The 19,709-nt window shown below is 35.0% G+C and overlaps 2 protein-coding genes and 1 non-coding gene across 3 annotated transcripts; 2 read left to right on the top strand and 1 right to left on the bottom strand.

Annotated features, from left to right (window-relative positions):
• The first annotated feature begins 4,712 nt into the window (after positions 1-4,712).
• Positions 4,713-9,437, top strand: LOC140830516 (nicotinamide adenine dinucleotide transporter 1, chloroplastic-like). Its single transcript, XM_073193876.1, has 9 exons — positions 4,713-5,125; positions 5,196-5,291; positions 6,300-6,406; positions 7,225-7,273; positions 7,447-7,559; positions 7,990-8,084; positions 8,289-8,377; positions 8,470-8,564; positions 8,725-9,437. The coding sequence occupies exons 1-9, from the start codon at positions 5,059-5,061 to the stop codon at positions 9,124-9,126; spliced, it is 1,113 nt and encodes a 370-aa protein (XP_073049977.1). The 5' UTR covers positions 4,713-5,058; the 3' UTR covers positions 9,127-9,437.
• A 5,124-nt stretch (positions 9,438-14,561) lies between these two features.
• Positions 14,562-18,810, top strand: LOC140829587 (uncharacterized). The gene is made up of 6 exons (XM_073192899.1): positions 14,562-15,171; positions 15,897-16,108; positions 17,053-17,347; positions 17,427-17,512; positions 17,597-17,789; positions 18,169-18,810. Exons 1-6 carry the CDS (start codon positions 14,905-14,907, stop codon positions 18,478-18,480), a joined length of 1,365 nt encoding a protein of 454 aa, XP_073049000.1. The 5' UTR covers positions 14,562-14,904; the 3' UTR covers positions 18,481-18,810.
• On the bottom strand, positions 17,593-17,649 carry LOC140831233 (U7 small nuclear RNA). Its single transcript, XR_012117811.1, has one exon. It is a non-coding gene; the product is annotated as a U7 small nuclear RNA (small nuclear RNA).
• Positions 18,811-19,709: the final 899 nt, after the last annotated feature.

Genomic DNA, 19,709 nt, shown 5'->3' with positions numbered 1-19,709 from the left:
GAGAAGTAGACTAAGTATCCAGACTCACATAATTGACTGACCGAAACAAGATTAAGTGCAAGATTGGGAATATAGTATACATCGGGGAGAGACAAACAACACGTGACAAGAGAACCAACACCTACTAATGGCATCGGTGTACCATCAGCAGTCACAATTTCAATGGAAGAATTGTGAGACAAAGAAGCAAAAGATGACAAATCAGGAGACATATGATGAGATGCTCCAGAATCCAAGACCCAGATGGACGAAGATATACCTGAAGTGCCAGAGGATGACAAACCTATATGTGAAGAGGCTGACATAGCATGAGGCTGTGAAGCGAGGAACTGTTGAAACTGCTCAAGCAAGTAAGGATCCAAAGACGGTGCAGCAACTGCATTGTTAGACTGAGGTGGTCGATATGTCCACTGGTTTGATGGATTACCAGGTTTCCATGGAGTGTTCTGAGATGGCTGGTGCTGCTGCTGCTGCTGTGGTTTCTGTTGTTGTGGTTTCCCTTTTCCTTTACTCAACAATAGTGGGCATTGAGCTTTCCAGTGCCCCTTCTCTTTACAAAAAGCACACTCATCTTGAGAAAGCTTCGTATTCGACCTGTTTTGGTGATTAGTTTGAGGTCGTTGAGGAGCTGCAAAGACAGATGGTGTAGTTGAAATTGTCCCTTTGTCAACGTGAGACTTAAGACGAATCTCTTCAGCCAACAATTCACTTACAACCGAGTCAACAGAAGGAAGAGGGTTGCGATGAAGAATCGTCCCACGCAGACCCTCAAAATCATTCCGAAGTGCCATCAAAAATTGTACCAAGCGCTGTTCTTCTCTCCGAGCAATATAAGGTGAGAATGCTCGCAATTCTGCAGATTCTGTCAATGCCAATTGATCCCAGAGTGACGACATGGCAGAATAAAAATCTTGGATGCTCATATCTTTCTGCTGAAGGGCACGAATATCTGTCTCCAATTGATATTGTTTGGCAAAATTAGACTGTGTATACAAGCGTGCCAGATGATCCCAAACCTCCTTAGCAGTCTCGTATTTTGCCAATTGAGCACCTATTGAGTGCGCAACAGAGTTATTAATCCACGTGATAATCTTTGAATTATCTGCCTCCCAAACATCCAATGATACAGCATAATCAGGGTTCGTCTGGTCTGTAGGCTTGTCTCGCACACCTGTGACATAGCCCCACATCGATTTCCCCCGCAAGAAATTCTTCATAACATAACCCCAATACGAATAATTTTTTCCATCCAATTGAACACTAATCGACTGAAGAGAATCGTCTTTACGAGTAGCCATGATTCCAAAACCAAACAAAACCGAACGAATAAAATAGAACAGAATGCAGAGAAGAAGTCGATTACCAAAGAGAACCTAGACGAACGAAAAGTTCGATCCGCGAAAGCTGTGGAAGAGATTAACAGTTCTTCTCTACGATTAACAGATCCATGAGATGGAGGCTCTGATACCATGAAGAAATATAGAGTGACCGAAAAACTCGAGTCGTAGTATTATGAAAACTAAATGAAAAATACAAAGAGAATATGTTTATATACCTAGGGTAAACACAAAAAAAATAAAATGACTAATCTACCCTTGAGAGCTAACAATAATGTATACTAATATATTCTAACAGGTTGGTTGACACCGGCGTTGCTCTCAAATTTACATTCGAAAACAACAAGCCTCAGAAGTACGAAATTCAGAAAACAAGTCTTTTATTCATAACACGAAATAAATCAATTGTCTGTTACAACTCTGATACTGACGTTTTACAGCGGGAATGTAAAACCAGACATAACATAGCCTTAACAGATACAACGGAATTAACATAACATAACATAAACTGAAACAATAATCTTCTTCACCAGCCCCAGAACTGGATCTGCTCTTTCTCTTCTAATATTTCTTCCTCGTTCTTATCTGAGATGGGTTTAGTGGGTGAGTGATATGGTTGTCACTCAGTAAGCAGGGGCGGGAATAACTCCCAGTTTTCGAAATCGTTTCCACAGAAACAGTAATACAGTAATATACAGAAAACTCGTATTTCCATAACAAAAATCAGAATTCAGAATTTACAGGTTTCGGAACAGAAATCAGAATTAGTAAGCACTGAGCACATTAGTGAATTTCACGGCTAAACTGATATCAGTCCCCTGTATGTTCTCTCCTCTGAGGGGTGAGGTCAGAATCAGAATCAGAATCAGAATTCAGAAATGTTCAGAATATATATCCCTACCATTAGTTCACTAGGGAGTTTCAGTGCATAAAATTCATATATCAGAAACTGAACATACAGAACTGAACTTTAAAACAGAATTATCAAACGTGTTTCAAGATATTTATACATAAGCCCACTTACCGTAATTTTCTTAAAGAATTTCGGTTGAAGTCTGGAAATCTGCTTGCCTTGCTACTGGATTTTACAGCTTCGAAAATGCACTCTCTCTTAGCTCTAATTCCAAGTGATAACTCAAGATTTTGGTAACCCAATTCAGATGTTTGAGGGTGATATTTATAGGTGAAATTCTGACTGTTAGCCTCCCAATTAATGACCATAATCTGACATTAACAGCCTTTAATCCATGTTAATGCTTCAGTTACAAGTCCAAGCTGAATCAGTAACTGTCTGCTGGATTTTCGTGCTGCCGCTGCTGTTGGATTTTATCTGTTGTCTGTTGCTGGATTCCAATCTGCTGGAAAAATACCAACTTCTGAAATGTTAACTTTTGCTAGAATTTACTAACTGCTGGAATTTCAGGTTCTCACAAATCGACTTAAAGAGAAGAAAGGGTTGGATGTCGGGATTTCCAATTGCGGTGGCGCAGTCAACTAGGAGGATAAGGAATTATAAGCGTGCCAGCGTGGGGCAATCATTTGGTCTAACAACAAAAGAGACAAAATTAAGATTATCTATCTAATTTAGATTTATGATTATTTAGTTAATGTCGTTCTATTTCAAATCATTGTACTTTTTTTGTTCAAAAATCTATTCGAGTCGGGGGCCTAAGTTCAAGAAATATGCTGCTTAGGGAAAAAAAATTAGTTTTAGTTGAATTATTTTTATTATAAATATAAGTTATTAAAATAAGTAAGGTATTTTTTTATTGATATAAGTTATTAAAATAAGAAAGGTATTTTTTATTGATATAATATAATCTAAAAATTATAAGAACTAGATACTTTGCACACGCGGTGCGTGTGTACAGTTTTTTTATAATTATTTATATACTAAAGTGAAATTTGATAAATTATCGAGGGACTAATTGCTATTTGAATGGTTGTAATTTAAAAAAAATGTTTTTTGAAATAAAAAAAAAGTAAATTTGATATCAAATGAGGACAAAATTGATAAAACAAAAAATAGACCAACTTTTTGTCTTTATTAAGAATGTTGTAATTTAAAAAAAAACAAAAATATTTTTTGAAATTAGAAAAAAAAACAAAAACATAAATGTAAATTTGATATCAAATGAGAGCAAAATTGGTAAAACAAAAACAGACCAACTTTTTGTCACTATCAAGAAGATTCTTAATTAATAATAATAGATAATAGATAATATCAATAAACTGTTGCTTTTTGAAGAAATTGGATTCCACCCCAGTGACAGATAACAAATGGATGGTGTGCCTTCTCGTGTTCGGGCCCCAATATTTGTATATGGGCTTGTCAATAGTCGAATTTGTTGGGTCCAGCCCAAATCTGATCATCTATGCACAACACAAAACAAACTCTAAACTTGTCTCTATCATTTTTGCCACAGAACACCTCAGTTGATGTCGTGATGACTTATTTAATAATAGGTATTAAAAAAAATCAATGAACCTCGTGTTAATTGATATATTTCTACAGTTAAATTAAATGATATTATCCTAAAAGTATTATCTCATTAATCATAATTTCCGAAACTTATCTATGAAATTCGAAGGTATAAAAACATAAAGATGAGCGCATCTTTTAGATATGAAATTTAAATATTTGGTTTTTTTTTTTTTATCATCATATCATCAGAGTAAATAAGTAGAGTTAACGACGGGACGGGGTGGTGATGTCCTCTCCATCCCTGCCCCAATCCTCATTTTTTCTACTCGAGGATTCTCTATTTAGTCATCGTGAGGATTATGTTCACATTGTGTTCTCGTAATCAGTTTTATCTAATTGGATTGAAAATTATCATCTCAATTTCACAGGACATTAAATCTCCATCCTAATCATCATCCCTACTTCAAATGATTTAGAAAATAAAGAGGTGGACCGTTTTTGTCATCGTCTATCTCCGACCTGATATGAATTAAATCAATATCTTTGTCATCGTTTCAAATATCGATTGAATTAATAAAAAAACATATTAAAGTAAAAAATATTGAGACAATAATTCAATTACATATATAAATACTAATATTACTTAAACAATACAATCTTTTGTAATTCACGATTTTAATAAACAAAAAAAAAATAAAACCAACTAATTATCACAAGATGACGAGTTGGATCTCGTACGAGATTTGAATATCATTAAACTTAGTTTTTTTTTGTTAATTATTAAAAAAAAAAGCATCATCATCATTATTATCGGGATCTTAGAACAAGTTTTTTTTTTTTGTTAATTATTAAAAAAATTTCATTATTATTATTATTATGATTAATATTTTTATCGGGATTTTAGAACGAGTTTGAAGATGGGATAACATTCACGTCTCCTTTTGCCTTGAATATTTGAAAAATTCTCAAGCCCATCACGTTTCGAATTTTACTCCTCTCTATGAATAGGTCGTCGGCCGCCGTTTAGCTCACCCATAAATATATTTTTTTTCAAGAATCCAGTTTGTATTTTCCTTTGAAATAAACATTTATAATCTGTTATAAATATTTTTTGGTGATTTAAAGTTCCCAAAAAGCTATTAGCTAGTAATATTTTTCAAGGATAAATTTTTTTGGCAGCTGTTCCAGGTTCAATTCAATCCCAAACTCACATTTTTCAATCACCGCGCATGTAAATTATATAATTTTCTCCAGTAAGATCCTTGGAATTATTTGTAAAATCAAGTGACTGTTGATATGGTCGCGGGCGGCTGCCGGAGCTGCAGAGACATCTTATACGACGCTTCCGCCGGCGCCGCTGCTGGTAATTTACTTCGATTTGGCCAAATTTCACGTTGGGGTTTTGTGATTTGTGTTTTTGTTTTGAGGTTCAGGTGCTATCGCGGCAACTTTCGTCTGCCCGTTGGACGTGATTAAAACGAGGCTTCAAGTCCTTGGCCTCCCTGAAATTCATACTTCTGGCCATAGAGGTTTGTGTGCTGATGGCGATCAAAATCTCTTCTTTTTAGCTTTTGCTTAAGTAGATTGATGGAACTGAATTTTCTATGAAAAATTTCCTGATTTGTGCTCTTGTGTTTTGAGAATCAATACATTCATGTTTGGATTTCGAAGCTTAGTGGTTTCATATTTTGTGCCACGTGTTAATGTTATCGCCCGCTTGCGTATTAATATTAAAGCATCTTAAACTATCTATCTAATTAGAAAATGCAGGATCTCTTGAGTATGGTACAAGTAGTTTGGGGAATGTGTGCAACTATTCTTGAGTTTATCATATTGTCTTGTTTGTGTTGATTTTTAACTTGCTTGAATGAAGAAATAAATGGTTTTTAAAACAACTTTTAACATTCTTTCTCCACTGAGATTAATAATCTGAGCATAACCTATAGGATAAATTAGATGCAGGTGAAACGCAGCGTCTCATTATATTATTTCATCACGAAATTGAACGGCATAGCGGTGGGGGCTTTATTTGGTTTCCTCCACTGTCTGCATAATGCATGTACCAATGCTCAGCTACTATTTGTGGATACTTTAGGAAAAGTAGAATCGATGTAATATCCTTTTGTAAATAAGCGAGTTTAAATGTAAGATAGGTGAAGTGAAGCATAATAAGTTGTGGTTCATATCAAATTTAAAGCATAAACATTTTATAAATATGACCTCTGGGCCATGATTAAACTTTATAAAAATATGCATTGAATCCTTGTGTTGCATGAACATATTTGGACTCACCGACATGTGGTATTGAGATCAGATTGAAATGGGCAAAGAATTCCATTGCTTACATATGTCAATCGAAGTACTTTATTCAAATCATATTATTCTGAATCCTATTTTCATCTGCCTGTGTTGCATTTGACAATCGACACTTCATCTAAAAGGATGAAGCTCTGTTAGATTATATTACACATGTTTTTTCACTCTACATCAGTGCCAGGGAAGTGTCTAATGTATGTCGTTTCCCACGTAAAAATCAGGAAGTGTTATTTTGACAAGCCTGCAAAACATTGTCCGAAATGAAGGTTTCAGGGGACTTTACCGTGGCCTTACACCGACCCTAGCAGCTTTACTTCCAAATTGGGCTGTGAGTACTAAATTAAACACATTTACATTTGGGTTTATTTTTCTGTATGTTACTTTGTATACTTTCAAATAATTCCTGTCAGGTGATTGTAATGGTTCCAAATGATCTAGACGACATTCTGATTTATTTCGCAGTCAAGAAGTTATAACTTGGGTCGCTTAGGCTTTTCGGTGGAGCTTTCTCCTATCCAAAACCCATCATTTTTTGTCTCGTACTTTTTTTTTAAAATATATCAAAAGACACAACCTTTTATATTTCAAATGGATTATTCATGATACAAATTATATTTGGAAAGTCAGAACCATATCTTTTCTCTCTGCTATTTTCAAATATTTATATACTGTTACTGTTTTCTTATAATTATTAGGTGAGATAACTTCATCAATAGCACCTCAACTTTTTAATATGGATATCCTATCACGATTCATTTATAAATATAAGCCCGGCGTGCATTAACAATTTACGTGATTGCTCCTGCAATATATAGGTGATTTATGTATCTTGAAGCTTGTGTAGTAAAGTTCTTTACTGTGAATGCATAAGATGTTCACAGTTGCATGTGTTGACCTGCCCTTTAAAAAGTTGTCTTGTCTTTCAATGTAAATCTCATGATAACTGGAATGGTCAAGTTCACAAGTGGCCGTACTTCTGACGGTTTTTGTGTTTTATCCCTCAGACTTGTTTTCTGCATGATGCAAACTACTGTTTTTCAGTGTATACTAAAAATCCATTACAAATTTTGGTTTTAATTCATACTAGTGCTTCGGTGTTTTCAGTTGAATAAACACATGAAAATTTCATCACGTATCCTTTTTTAGGTTTACTTCACAGTTTATGGACATCTCAAAGAGCTGCTCCATTCATATGGTAGGTTTCCCACTTGCATATCTGGGGAAATATTTTATGTTGTATTTTTTTTAATTAACATGTATAAACTGTCCTTACTGTTGATTGTGTAAGTTTTTAACAGACTGGAAACTTTTTTTTTTTCCCTGTTAACCTTTAGACGTATACTTGTCGTCAAACTTTCGTGCATACAGAGGGTAGCAGCGACCAGCTTTCATTTACATCAAACATGGTAGCCGCCTCGGGGGCAGGTGCGGCAACATCTATTGCAATCAATCCTTTATGGGTTGTTAAGACAAGACTTCAGGTAGGTTGGCATGTCCTTCTAACCTAAGTGGCATAAGAAATTCTGCGGTTGGCATGTCCTTCTAACCTGAATGGCATAAGAAATTTTGACAATCTCTGTGGTATTTGGATCATTTCATGCTTAATGGTAACTTTAAAGATTGTTGTTTTTAATTTTTTGAAAACTAGTTATGCTTAGCCTAGATCACCTTATGATTTATGCAACTCACCAAAATATCTGACTATATTTGGTAATTTTTTGTACAATACCTTTTTCAAGCTTAGAACTTTTGGTATACCATTTCTGTGGAGATCTGATGTAATACTGCATGCATGTACTGCTATCTGCATTAGGTAGCGACTGTTAACTTACACTGTTTTTTCAGATATCGTAAATAATTATTTATCTCTGGGTTTGGTAGAATTGATTTAAACTTCATCTGTTTGTTTAGACACAAGGAATGAGGCAAGGTGTGGTTCCCTATAAGAATATATTTTCTGCTTTGAGACGAATTGTACATGAAGAAGGATTTCGTGGATGGTATAGGTTAGTTCTTACCTCAGTGACCAAGATATTTATCAAAACATTGTTTCTTTCAGAAGTCACTGAACAATTTGTTGTCGTGTTCAGCTTTATTGATTAAACTCCTTGACACAAAATAATTTCGATCGTCTCAAGGAAGCAAGAAATGTTAGTCCAGATGGGCAGTCAGTTGTGTATATGAATCTTTTTCTTCCATTTCTTTCGCAGTGGCCTTCTTCCTTCTCTTGCTGGGATCAGTCACGTTGCTATCCAGTTCCCTACATACGAAAAAATAAAATTATACTTGGCAAAACGAGGTAAGATTATGAATATTTATGTTGCTGCGCCTACTGCTGTCATTGCTAACAATTTATATATATATATATATATATTTTCCCCAAATTTGAAGAAAATAAGAGCAGCGACGAACTCAACCCTGGGGAGGTGGCAATTGCTTCGTCATTCTCAAAAGTAGTTGCTTCTTTATTGACTTACCCTCACGAGGTATGACCCCTTTTTGCCTGTCGATCTATAGATCTCCATTGTCATCACAATTTCCTTTTCATAATGATCTGTTCTCTGGAAGATCTGTTTCTTTCTATATTTAATGGTGTCATGTGACCTCCAGTTTTGTCCTTTTTTCAACACTCCAACTCTTCACCAGGTTGTTCGTTCAAGGTTACAAGAACAAGGTCAAGTTCGGAATCCTGAATTGCACTATGCAGGCGTCATCGATTGCATTAAAATGATATCAAGAAAAGAAGGCATGCCTGGTTTTTATCGAGGTTGTGCTACGAATCTCATTAGAACAACTCCTTCTGCTGTCATAACATTTACCAGTTACGAGATGATACATAGATTCTTGTTACATTTACCGCCTCCTGATGAAAAGCATTCAAAACCGAATTCTAATCCAGATACTCAAACCAAGTCCCAAATAGGATCCCAAAGTCCAGGAGAGAACAACACATTACACCGATCCCTCAACCCATCTTCTAATCATAGAACCCCGTATATTCCTCTACATAAACAGGCTAAACCGGATAATCTAACTGCTAAGCATTGACTTGAGTTATCTACTTCCACACGATTGCTTGGAATTGTTCTTAGAATAGACTTCAATAAGCAACAGCTTGAATGAGTTTAAATTATTTTTGGCCCCACTGATTAATTAATGTGTTGTATTTTGTTTGCTTCTTTCTTGTTCCGAAGATTTCGCCATTGTTAGCTGCAGTCATATTTGCTGTTCTGCAAAGGAACTCTTTTTGTTGTATACATGTAGCCAGCCGTCTCTTGTCTTGAATATCTCCCAATGCTGAATTTTATTTTTTTACGACAACTTAGCATTTACTCGAATGTCGTAATAGTTTTTGCTTATGTTTGATGTAATTACAAAAATAATAATGAATCAAATTGGAACATATATGATACTTGCGGGAAATGATGATTATAATAATAAATGTAAAAATAAAAATTTTAAATTCAATGGAGTATCCTTGTCGGCACGGGTCCATTTTCAATCCAACCTGTTATATTTAAGGTAAAAACTTGTGTGAGACGATCTCATGGATCGTAATTTGTGAGACATATCTCTTATTTGGGTCATCAATGAAAAAATATTATTTTTTATGTTAAGAGTATTATTTTTTATTGTGAATATTGATAGAGTTGACTCGTTTCACAAATAAAAATCTGTGAGACCGTCTCATAAAAGATCTACTCTATGTTTAATATCCTGTTTAGTCAAATTGATTTTGTTTTTACAATGGGTTAGCGTACAATTTAGTCAAGATTAATGCGTTAAACAAATATGGATTTATTTAATAATTTTTCTTATATAGACTCACAGAGAATAGCTACGTTTATCACCCTCCACTTGAGAAATTTATGTTCAATTAACTTGAATAAATTTTATTACAAGATCCTAAATAATTAAACTGTTCTGATTTCTTTCGATAGGGTTAGGCCAACATTTTTGTAATAATTAATAAAAAATTCATCGCGCATTTATGCTAATGGAAGAAATTAATAGCCTTTATCAGATTCATTGTCACCACCCAATATTTCACAATTTGTATTATTTTATTCCAAATATTTAACATCTTTCGTCTAATTTATAGTCTATAGATGTAATCGTGATCTTTAATTTGGTCTGATACGCTCGAGTCAAGAAAATTGACCTAATAAATCACGGCACTTCGACTAATACATCAAATCAAACTACATAGAAAATAGTTCATCAACTAAGCTCGAATATTATAAATCGCCTGATTCTTTTGAATTCCGACCTTATTTTTTCCCACTAACTAATTAGCTTACTACCATTTTGTTAAGATTGGAAATAAATCAAGCTAGCTCAAGGAAGAGGATTGTCCAAACCAATATATACAATTCTCAAGTTATTTATCCAACCGATGTGGGACAATTAACACACCCCTCTCACGCCCAGGAATGAACATCTGGAGCGTGGAGTTTACAAATGACCCAATTATAGGTAGAACGGGTTGCCTAATTATAGGCAGTCCAACACATAAGGGTAGAACCCGGGCTCTGATATCATGTTATAAAGATTGGAACTTGGACCTAACTCAACCCCAAAAGCTAGCTCAAGGGGGAGGATTGTCCAAACCAATATATACAATTCCCAAGTTATTTATCCAACCGACGTGGGACAATTAACACACCCCTCTCACGTCCAGTAATGAACATCTGGAGCGTGGAGTTTACAAATGACCCAATTATGAGCAGAACGGGTGGTCTAATTATAGGCAGTCCAACACATAATGGTGGAACCTGAGCTCTGATATTATGTTAAGATTGGAACTTGGACCTAACTCAACCCCAAAAGCTAGCTCAACGGGGGAGGATTGTCCAAGCCAATAATATATACAATTCCCAAGTTATTTATCCAACCGACGTGGGACAAATAACACATTTAACCATCCAAAATAGGATTTCTCCATTTCATAGATGATCAACTAATTTTTTTTGGAAGACGTAATGATCTCAATTCAACCCGACTCATCCGCACGCCATTAATGATTCTTAAGTCGAGTATTCAACTTGATGAGAAGCCGTAAAACAAATTATTGCCAAGTTGATAGAATTGTTTAGCACCCTCGACCTCTATCTTTTCATTTTCGCGTTGATTACTCGAGTGGCTCTTCCCTCAAATAAAATAATTAGCTTTCGGTTGCTTTGAAGGATAATTTATAAAGTGGATACAAAATATGGTAATGTCGGGTGTAAATAATTCGGTATGATATAATATATGTTGTATTTTATTTCGGAAGAATCGTGCAAGTACTAAATAAGATTAAAATAGAAAATCTACATTATACGGCAACGCAAACCATTCATTTATTACTTTAATAACTTTGCAATTTGTTGATGCGTGACGGGAAAAAAATGATAATATTATGTTTATCATTGAATCAAAAGTTATAGTTTACGATAATTATGTAACTCAAATCTTTTAAATTGTACAGAATATCTGATACCCCTATAAGGGCCCGGGTCATGGAGGACCCAGGAAGTTTCATGGAGTAGCCCATATAGAAAACGGGAGGGCGATTGTTACCCACGCGACTGGGCGCTTCATGCGTGACCGGGTATTTACTTACCTCCCGGGCAACAAGGGACCGGGCTTTCATGCTAAAGCCGAGGGCTCAATACTCGAGTAACTTACTTAGAGGATCTTATAGATTGTAGGGAAGAAAACGACTGGGCGGGAAGTCAACGTCTTTCGCCTGAACGTATCCCCGAAAATATGGAGAAGAAAGGGACTGGACATGCAGTCAACGTCCCTTATTCTTGGAGTACCCACGAAGCTATCGGGTAGAAAGGGACCCGACAGGCCGTCAACGTCCGAGGGTACAAGTAGTAGGTGAGCACGCGCATCAAAGTAACCCTAGCTCTTCTTCAAATAGCAGGTATCGTTGACATATGTTACATTTCGATTGTATATCAATACGAACAATAATTAGAGTAGGTCTCTTGTGAGACGGTCTCACGAATCTTTATTTGTGAGATTGGACAACCCTGACCGATATTCACAATAAAAAGGTAATATCCTTAGCATAAAAAATAATATTTTTCATGGATGATTCAAATAAAAGAGCTGTCTCACAAAATACGACCCACGAGATCATCTTATACAAGTTTTTGTCTAATAATTATTGCACTCTGACCATTAAGTTTGATCAATAATTATGTCACCAGGGTAAATAAATAAATAAATAAGCAAACAAATCAAAGTGGCCACGATACTTGTTGAAACCATGGGCGAGACACTAGTCCTTTACTCCTTGTTCGTGTCCCTCGCATAGTCGTAACCACTATGATAAAATAATATTATTTGAAAAAATTATTCACACTTTAAAACAATAAAGTATGATCATTAAAATATGCAATAGACTTCACAAATTCATAGCTGATAAATCAATAAATTTTATCACATAATAATATATTCTCTCATTTATAATTAATTATAAAAAAGATCATAAAATCACTAAATACCATATTTTGTTTTCTTCAAATATAGTCTATCCTCATTTGTGACTATTAAATCATTTGCAACATTAACTAAATTAAATCACTGAGAGTTGTATAAATTTTTTTTGGACAATCATCATTTTTAAGCTAATTCTCGGAGTTGAATTATATTCAACTCTCGATCTTAACATGATATTATTATAACTCAGAACGTACAGAATATTTCGTTACCGAAAAAATTTCAATAAATTCGAGATGATAAACTCAATATATCGAAAATTCGATATTTTTTCTCGTATCTGATTTCAACGCATTCTTCCTAACATAGTTACATATTTTATGAAAATTTGTTGCATCTTAAACATGCCTCATACTACTTAAATAAAACATTCATCTTGTTTGAAGGACCATTTGCTATCATTATCGCCTATCCTCCTCGGTTTATAACAAAAATTAGCCACACAACGTCGAGTTGTTTGTGTGCCAGATGTACACGACATATTCGAAATTTGTTGATATATGAGGTCAACAATCCATCTTATAACAGAGTAGGTATCCCGTGAGACGGTCTCACGAATCTTAATTTATCTGTGAGACGAGTCAATCCTACCGATATTCACAATAAAAAGTAATACTCTTAGCATAAGATATCCGTCTCACAAAATACGATTCGTGTATGACATTTTATATTAAAAAAAAAAACATGTATACTATTTTAAATTTAATCAAAACCCATCAATCTCGTGTATTTATTCATTAAATTAAGAATAAATATATCTTGGTGACAAGTGTCTGAATTCCAAGGAGCAGGATAAGCATGGGGATAAGAAATAGACCCGTCTCTCGTCATCTAACCATACACGTGTCCCTCCATTTTAGTGACTAATAATCCTTCACCAACCAATAACATGTGTGCTTAGTCATCACCCATAATCCACAGGTACGGGACACCTAATCCAATTGCAATCCAATCACGAATCCTGGAAATATGGATACACATGAATGACAAATGCATGAAGTTGGATAGGTAGATTATTTCAACTAACTTAATTAAACGAGCTCAAATGAGTTTTTATCGAATCGAGCTTAAGTTTTAAAAAGTACATCAAATAATGTCCAACTTGATCTAAAATTAATATAATGTTAATAAACACAGTCACTTTCGGAAGAATGAATTTTAAATCCGAGATTTGAAATTTATTGGTTTATTTGGGTAAATTTATTTGACAAAATGAATTTTAAATTCAATTTTTGTTCTTGTGATGAATTTCAAATTTGTCTTAATAAAAAATCATTTTAAATCATCGTCTCAAATCTTTCTTGCGATTAAAGTCTTTCCGTCACATAATTTATGTATTAACGTGAATTGCATTTTTTTACGAAGTCATTATCTTACCTTACCATTATAATAAATATTACCATTATAATAAATATAAAACTTCCATTTGACCAAATAAGAAAATGTAGCCTAATTTGATTGCCCCACAATATAGAAAACAAAGTAATTTAATAAACTCGTTACGATCTCACACGTTTTTACGTCAAAAAATGATTATAAAATAAAAATAATCTATGAATACAAATTTTTTTTATGAGACGATATGATGATATCAATAAAATATTATTTTTTAATTATAAATATAAGTAATATTAGTCCATGTCACAAATAATATCATTTTACATAAAACTTATTAATCTATAAAATATGGATACTTGCACACAAAAAAATGACAAAAATTTGTATGAGACAGTCTCACGGGTCGTATTTTGTAAAACGAAGTTTTTATTTGGGTCATCTATGAAAAAATATTAATTTTTATGCTAACAATATTACTTTTTATTGTGAATATCGATAAGATTGATTCGCTCACAAATAAAGATTTATAAGACCATCTCACAAGAGACCAACTCAATTTTTTTTTACGGCAACTCGTAAATGAGTTTATTAAATTATTACGAGTTTATTAAATTATTTTGTTTTCTATATTGTCGGGGATGCATTCAAAGTACCAGCAAAAGAAACTTCTGAGATAGACTAACTATACATGTTCTCTCTCTATCTCTCTACACATTTGCAGCGCCCGTGGTAGAAGTGTGATCGGAGTTGGTGACTCCATCCTAAAAACCCCAAATTAATCGAAAACAGTCCGTCGATTCGAGTTCCTTTGTTGAAAACGACGAATATTTACCTGTCAAACTGCGTGATTTATTGAATAGATGGCATTATCATTGTAAATAGATTGGTTTGGATAGCAGAGAAAGGTGTTTCCAAATCGAGGGTTTAGGGCTTGTTGGTACATAGAAGTTGATAGATAATTACATAATAAGATCAGGGTTTTGGGGAGGAGATATGTGGGGACCAGGATTGCAGTTTAATAGAAGTAGAAATAGCGACGATCGGTTTTATGGTGCGTCAAGGGCACATCGGAGTCGGGATTATCTGGGTAGGGAGCAGAGTGATGTCGCCTCTAACCACTCATGGAGCCAATGCGATGAGCCGCGGGAGGAAAGGTCTAAGCCAGCTGCTGCGCCGGTGCTGGAGTCCTCCCATTTGTGTAATCTGGAGATGTTCTTGGAATCTGTCACTCCTTCTATCCCGGGGCAAAGTTTATCCAAGGTGATCTTTTTTTAATAATGAGTTGATTGAAGTTTATTTCATGGATTTGTTAGTGCTTTTACCATTTGGCATGCTATAGTGGTTCTGAAGTATCATATCACATAGTGCTTCTAACTGGGATAGATAAAGACCTTGTTTTGTTTTATGACAGTGAAACGACTTTATCTCAAGTTCTAAAAAGGTGTTATTTCTCCACTCTCGGTTTATCTTCTTTAACTGCTTGTTTGACATTTATTAAAATCTAGTGAATAAATCTTAAAGAGAGATGAAAGAGTTGGATTGTGATTCCAATAGTGTTGTTTTCATGTTTGTTTAGTAAACGTTTGGGTCGTTGTATTATGTCTAAATTTATGATCTTGGAGCATTGGGTGTTACTGCGCAGCATGTTAATTGTTATAATGTTTTATTGGACCTATTCATTTATTTAGTGTATGCATGTTTTTATTTACACCAAGCTCGGATATTGTTGGACCAGCTTGTAAAGCGAAAAAAGTTAAATTTTTTACTCTACTATTTTTGTAGCACGATTTTGAAAACAAACTATTCCATTCCCGACAAGACCTAAGCCTTAAACCAGTTGCGAAATACTTGATTGCATTATAGAAATTACTTTTTTCTCTCTATTGCTCTACTATGATTATCATTCAGATGAAAATTCTAAATCAATGAGTTCTGATCAATTTTTGAACTGTACTTCTGAATTTGTGATTCATTTTCGATGGCAGATGGCTGGACAGAGTTGGAGAACGAGTGATGCAGAATTTCAGCCATTCTTTTTTTTGAGTGATTTATGGGAGTCATTTAAGGAATGGAGTGCATATGGTGCTGGAGTGCCTTTGGTATTAAATGATTCCGATTGCGTGGTTCAGTATTATGTGCCTTATTTATCTGGCATTCAATTATATGGAGACCTTCCAAAGAGCACGGAAAAATCAAGGTATCCGTCTTCCTGAAATACACCGATTTAAGAATTTATATTTGATTGAGACGCTAATTTGATTGAGACGCTAATTGTTATGTAGAAAAGAAATGTGGAATGAAAACTGATTCGAGGGTTCTTGTTCCCGTGTTTCGCTGTTTTGTAATCCTGATTATGTGTATGAAAAATTGGGGATTTTTGTCCACATTGGGTCATATTTGTTCTCTCTATTCTAGTTATGCTATTTTATCATTTTTAATTTAATACTAATAATTTCGGAATTTATTAATCGTAATCTGGATTGTTTTATACCAATGATACGTGTATGTGCTTGTGAATGTACCTGTAAACTTGTCGGACTTCCAATTCTTGTTTATATTGGTGAAAAAAATAAAGTACCCATGACCACACTTTGTGTCTCACAATAAGACTTTTTTTCCTGTTTTTGGTTAACACAATAAGCCACTTATTTGCACATTTTAGTATTTTGAGGATCCATTATTCAAAATATTTCTGTTCTTTATCAAATGTCCGCTTGTGTTGGTGACTGTCAACTTTGTTTAGTTGGGATGGTTATTTAAATTTTTCTTTAGTTTGGTGGTTGTTGCTTCTGATGAAGTTTTTACCTTTAAAAATTAGGAATGGTTGAGCATTGTTCACCTGGTGTTACTGTTTCTCTAACTCATAGCGATTGTAGCTTGCTCATTTACTGACTGAAACCTTGTTTTCTTCGCTTACGACTTTTCTTTGTTGTAGAGCTTGCTCTTATATTACAGTGAAAAAACATATCTAACTGCTTCAGAGTGTAAATGAACCCACTAGGAAGTATCAATCTAATCACATTTTCTTGATTTTTTAAGTCATTGTGTAAACTGTTTGACACTGATTTGTTTCTGATTAACACTCAGCTAAATTCATTAATGGCCCTTTTACTCGATTTATTTATTTTTCTCATATGGTAGGCGACCTGGTGAAGAAAGTGATGGTGAATATTTTAGGGATTCTAGTAGTGAGGGAAGTAGTGATAGTGAACAAGATAGAGGTTACTCAAGTTGTCCAAAGGAGCCACATGACTATCATTTTCAAATACATGATATTCCTCCCAATGTTGAATTGTTGTCTTTGAGAGCACAACACGTGGCTTTTCAAGAAGGCTTTTCTAGTGATGAATGTGAATCTGGAAGCTCACAGGGTTGCTTGTTGTTTGAGTATCTTGAGCGGGAACCGCCTTATTTCCGTGAACCTTTGGCAAATAAGGTCTGTTTATTATCTAACATACATTATGCGTTAATTACTCTTTCATTCCTTACTCTATATTGACCTGAAACTTTGACAGATTCTTGATCTTTCTCGCCGCTTCCCGGAACTGAAGACACTTAGAAGTTGTGATCTACTTCAATCGAGTTGGATCTCTGTGGCCTGGTATAATTTGTCAAGGGTCTGATCTTTGTTACTGATTTATGTGGGTATATGTTACTTACCTAATGGTAAATAACTGCTTTGCAGGTATCCCATTTACAGAATACCTACTGGACAAACTCTTAAAGATCTGGATGCTTGCTTTTTAACCTTCCATTCTCTTCATACACGATTGACAGGTGGATATACTTTACCTCTATTTGTTTTTGTGTGTATTTTATATGTCTGCCTTCAAAAAATGCGAGCATATGGAACCCAATGGCTTTTCCTAATGATTGAAGCATAGTTATTAGAGGTGGACAAGGCGAACACCTAAGTTGAAGATGTGATTCTTTAATAAAGAACTCGCCCTTAAAGGATTGAGGTGTTCCTTAAATGCTATTTAATTGCACAGTAGATCAATTAAAGTTGACATGTGATGTGATAGTTAAAGGCTTGACTGTATGCATAAATATGCCTTAGATACCATGATCGTGAACCCAAAGTGAAATATAATGTACAATTATTCACATACATGCTTTTGCACTAATGAATATATGCGTTGTTGTTTGCCAGTAGAAATTGGATTCATTGTGACTGTTATCTTCGTCCTTCTAGATTCTAACTTATTTTTCCATGGTACTTGCATAGATAAGGCGTATTCAGTGTTATGTGCCTAGTCTCCGGAATATCTGTGTATCTTAGTGCTCCTAAGCATCCTACCTAATTTCTTGGTCTTTTGGGTTTTGCATCTGCAGGAAGCTGAAACTGTGAAACCTCCAACTGTAACATATCCAACTGAAACCGATGGTGTTCCGCAGATATTACTTCCGGCATTTGGTCTTGCCTCATACAGATATAGGGCATCATTGTGGACGCCAGATGCAGGTTATCAGCAGCAGTTGGCCAATTCTCTTTTGCAAGATGCCGATAATTGGCTAAATTGGCTACAGGTCAAGCACCCAGACTTTGCTTTCTTCTGCCGTGGGTAAATTCTTGAGATAGCTTCCTTTTCTTGCCTCCTATTGTTGAAAAGGAGGATCTCTACCCAATTTTATGCTGAGGGTATGAGGACCTGTGAGGAAGCGGAAGTGCATTTTGTTTTTGCCTTTTATGTCGAAGTCTTACGTAGCCATCATCAGCCAAAATCCTGAAACAATACCACCCTAAGAAATCTGCTCGCTCGGGAAGAAATTGATCGTTTATATTATTTTTGGGGAGGTTGTTGTGGAAAGAGATGAAAACAATTTGAATTCACTGATCAAAGCTGAGCTGAACTGTACAAGCGACGTTTTTACTGGTTCTAACTTCATTGTATACTAGTCTTTCTTCAAATTATTTATTCTGCTTGTCTCGTATGATATTTATAGGTCTTTTTTTCCTATCTGGACTCTGTCCTGATTATTAATCGTAGTTGCTTTATTCCACCGTATTGTTCGTCTCATTTCCAAATCAAACGGGGTTTCACCACCATTTCCACTTATCTGAAGCTTTTATATAGGGGATAGGTTGCATAAAGATTGTGAATATATTGTCCCATGTTAGGAAGGAGATGAAGTCTTGGTCTTCTGCAGTGATGTCTTTTCGTGTTACATACTTTGATGCTATAGTCCCGTTATGGTTATTTATAAAATTATAGAAAAGAGAGACCGAGTTCATGCCCCACAAACAACGGCTTTTTTTGAAAAAAAATTATGAAAGTGAGGTTTTCCTGCTCTCCCCTAGATCCGACCACCATCTTTCTATGATGGCAAAACACCCAATATCAACAAGTGCATGGATTATTATGGAAGTGAAAGACTATTTTTTCTTCTGTTGTACGATGTTATTAAAAGAATTTTATGGATCAATTCAATTTCGGTGCGACCTATAAAAGGCTCGAAAATTCTTGTGTAACTTGGAATAGTTGAGAATTGAATCCTATCCATACAAACATCTAGACGATTCAGATGGGCATAGTATGAAGGTGATGCTCAAGAAAATGCATGGAAAAAAGGGCTCGTACTAACTGGCTGGCCAAGTGAGGCAATACTAAATTCTTCCACTCGTTTGCTTCTCAGGAGCGAATCACCTTATAGGCTGCACGATGATACGGTAAGTGCTAGTGTGAACAGATATAGCTGATATTCTTTGAAGTTTTATGCTAACATTTTTCCTCTAATCCTCTGGTTGGATATTGGGCAGCAACATAATACTAAACTTGGTGATAAGCTAGAACACT

This window comes from Primulina eburnea, chromosome 4 (assembly GCF_022965805.1).
Source record: "Primulina eburnea isolate SZY01 chromosome 4, ASM2296580v1, whole genome shotgun sequence".
Lineage (NCBI taxonomy): Eukaryota > Viridiplantae > Streptophyta > Magnoliopsida > Lamiales > Gesneriaceae > Primulina > Primulina eburnea.
This window is presented reverse-complemented; position numbering and strand designations above follow the sequence as displayed.

Bases quoted from the DNA above. Each gene is read 5' to 3' on its own strand.
- LOC140830516 (XM_073193876.1), top strand. From the start codon at position 5,059: ATGGTCGCGGGCGGCTGCCGGAGCTGCAGAGACATCTTATACGACGCT. The intron at 5,126-5,195 runs GTAATTTACTTC...TTTGAGGTTCAG, and splicing joins TTCCGCCGGCGCCGCTGCTG to GTGCTATCGCGGCAACTTTC. The intron at 7,560-7,989 runs GTAGGTTGGCAT...CTGTTTGTTTAG, and splicing joins TTGTTAAGACAAGACTTCAG to ACACAAGGAATGAGGCAAGG.
- LOC140829587 (XM_073192899.1), top strand. From the start codon at position 14,905: ATGTGGGGACCAGGATTGCAGTTTAATAGAAGTAGAAATAGCGACGAT. The intron at 16,109-17,052 runs GTATCCGTCTTC...CTCATATGGTAG, and splicing joins AAGAGCACGGAAAAATCAAG to GCGACCTGGTGAAGAAAGTG. The intron at 17,348-17,426 runs GTCTGTTTATTA...AAACTTTGACAG, and splicing joins GTGAACCTTTGGCAAATAAG to ATTCTTGATCTTTCTCGCCG.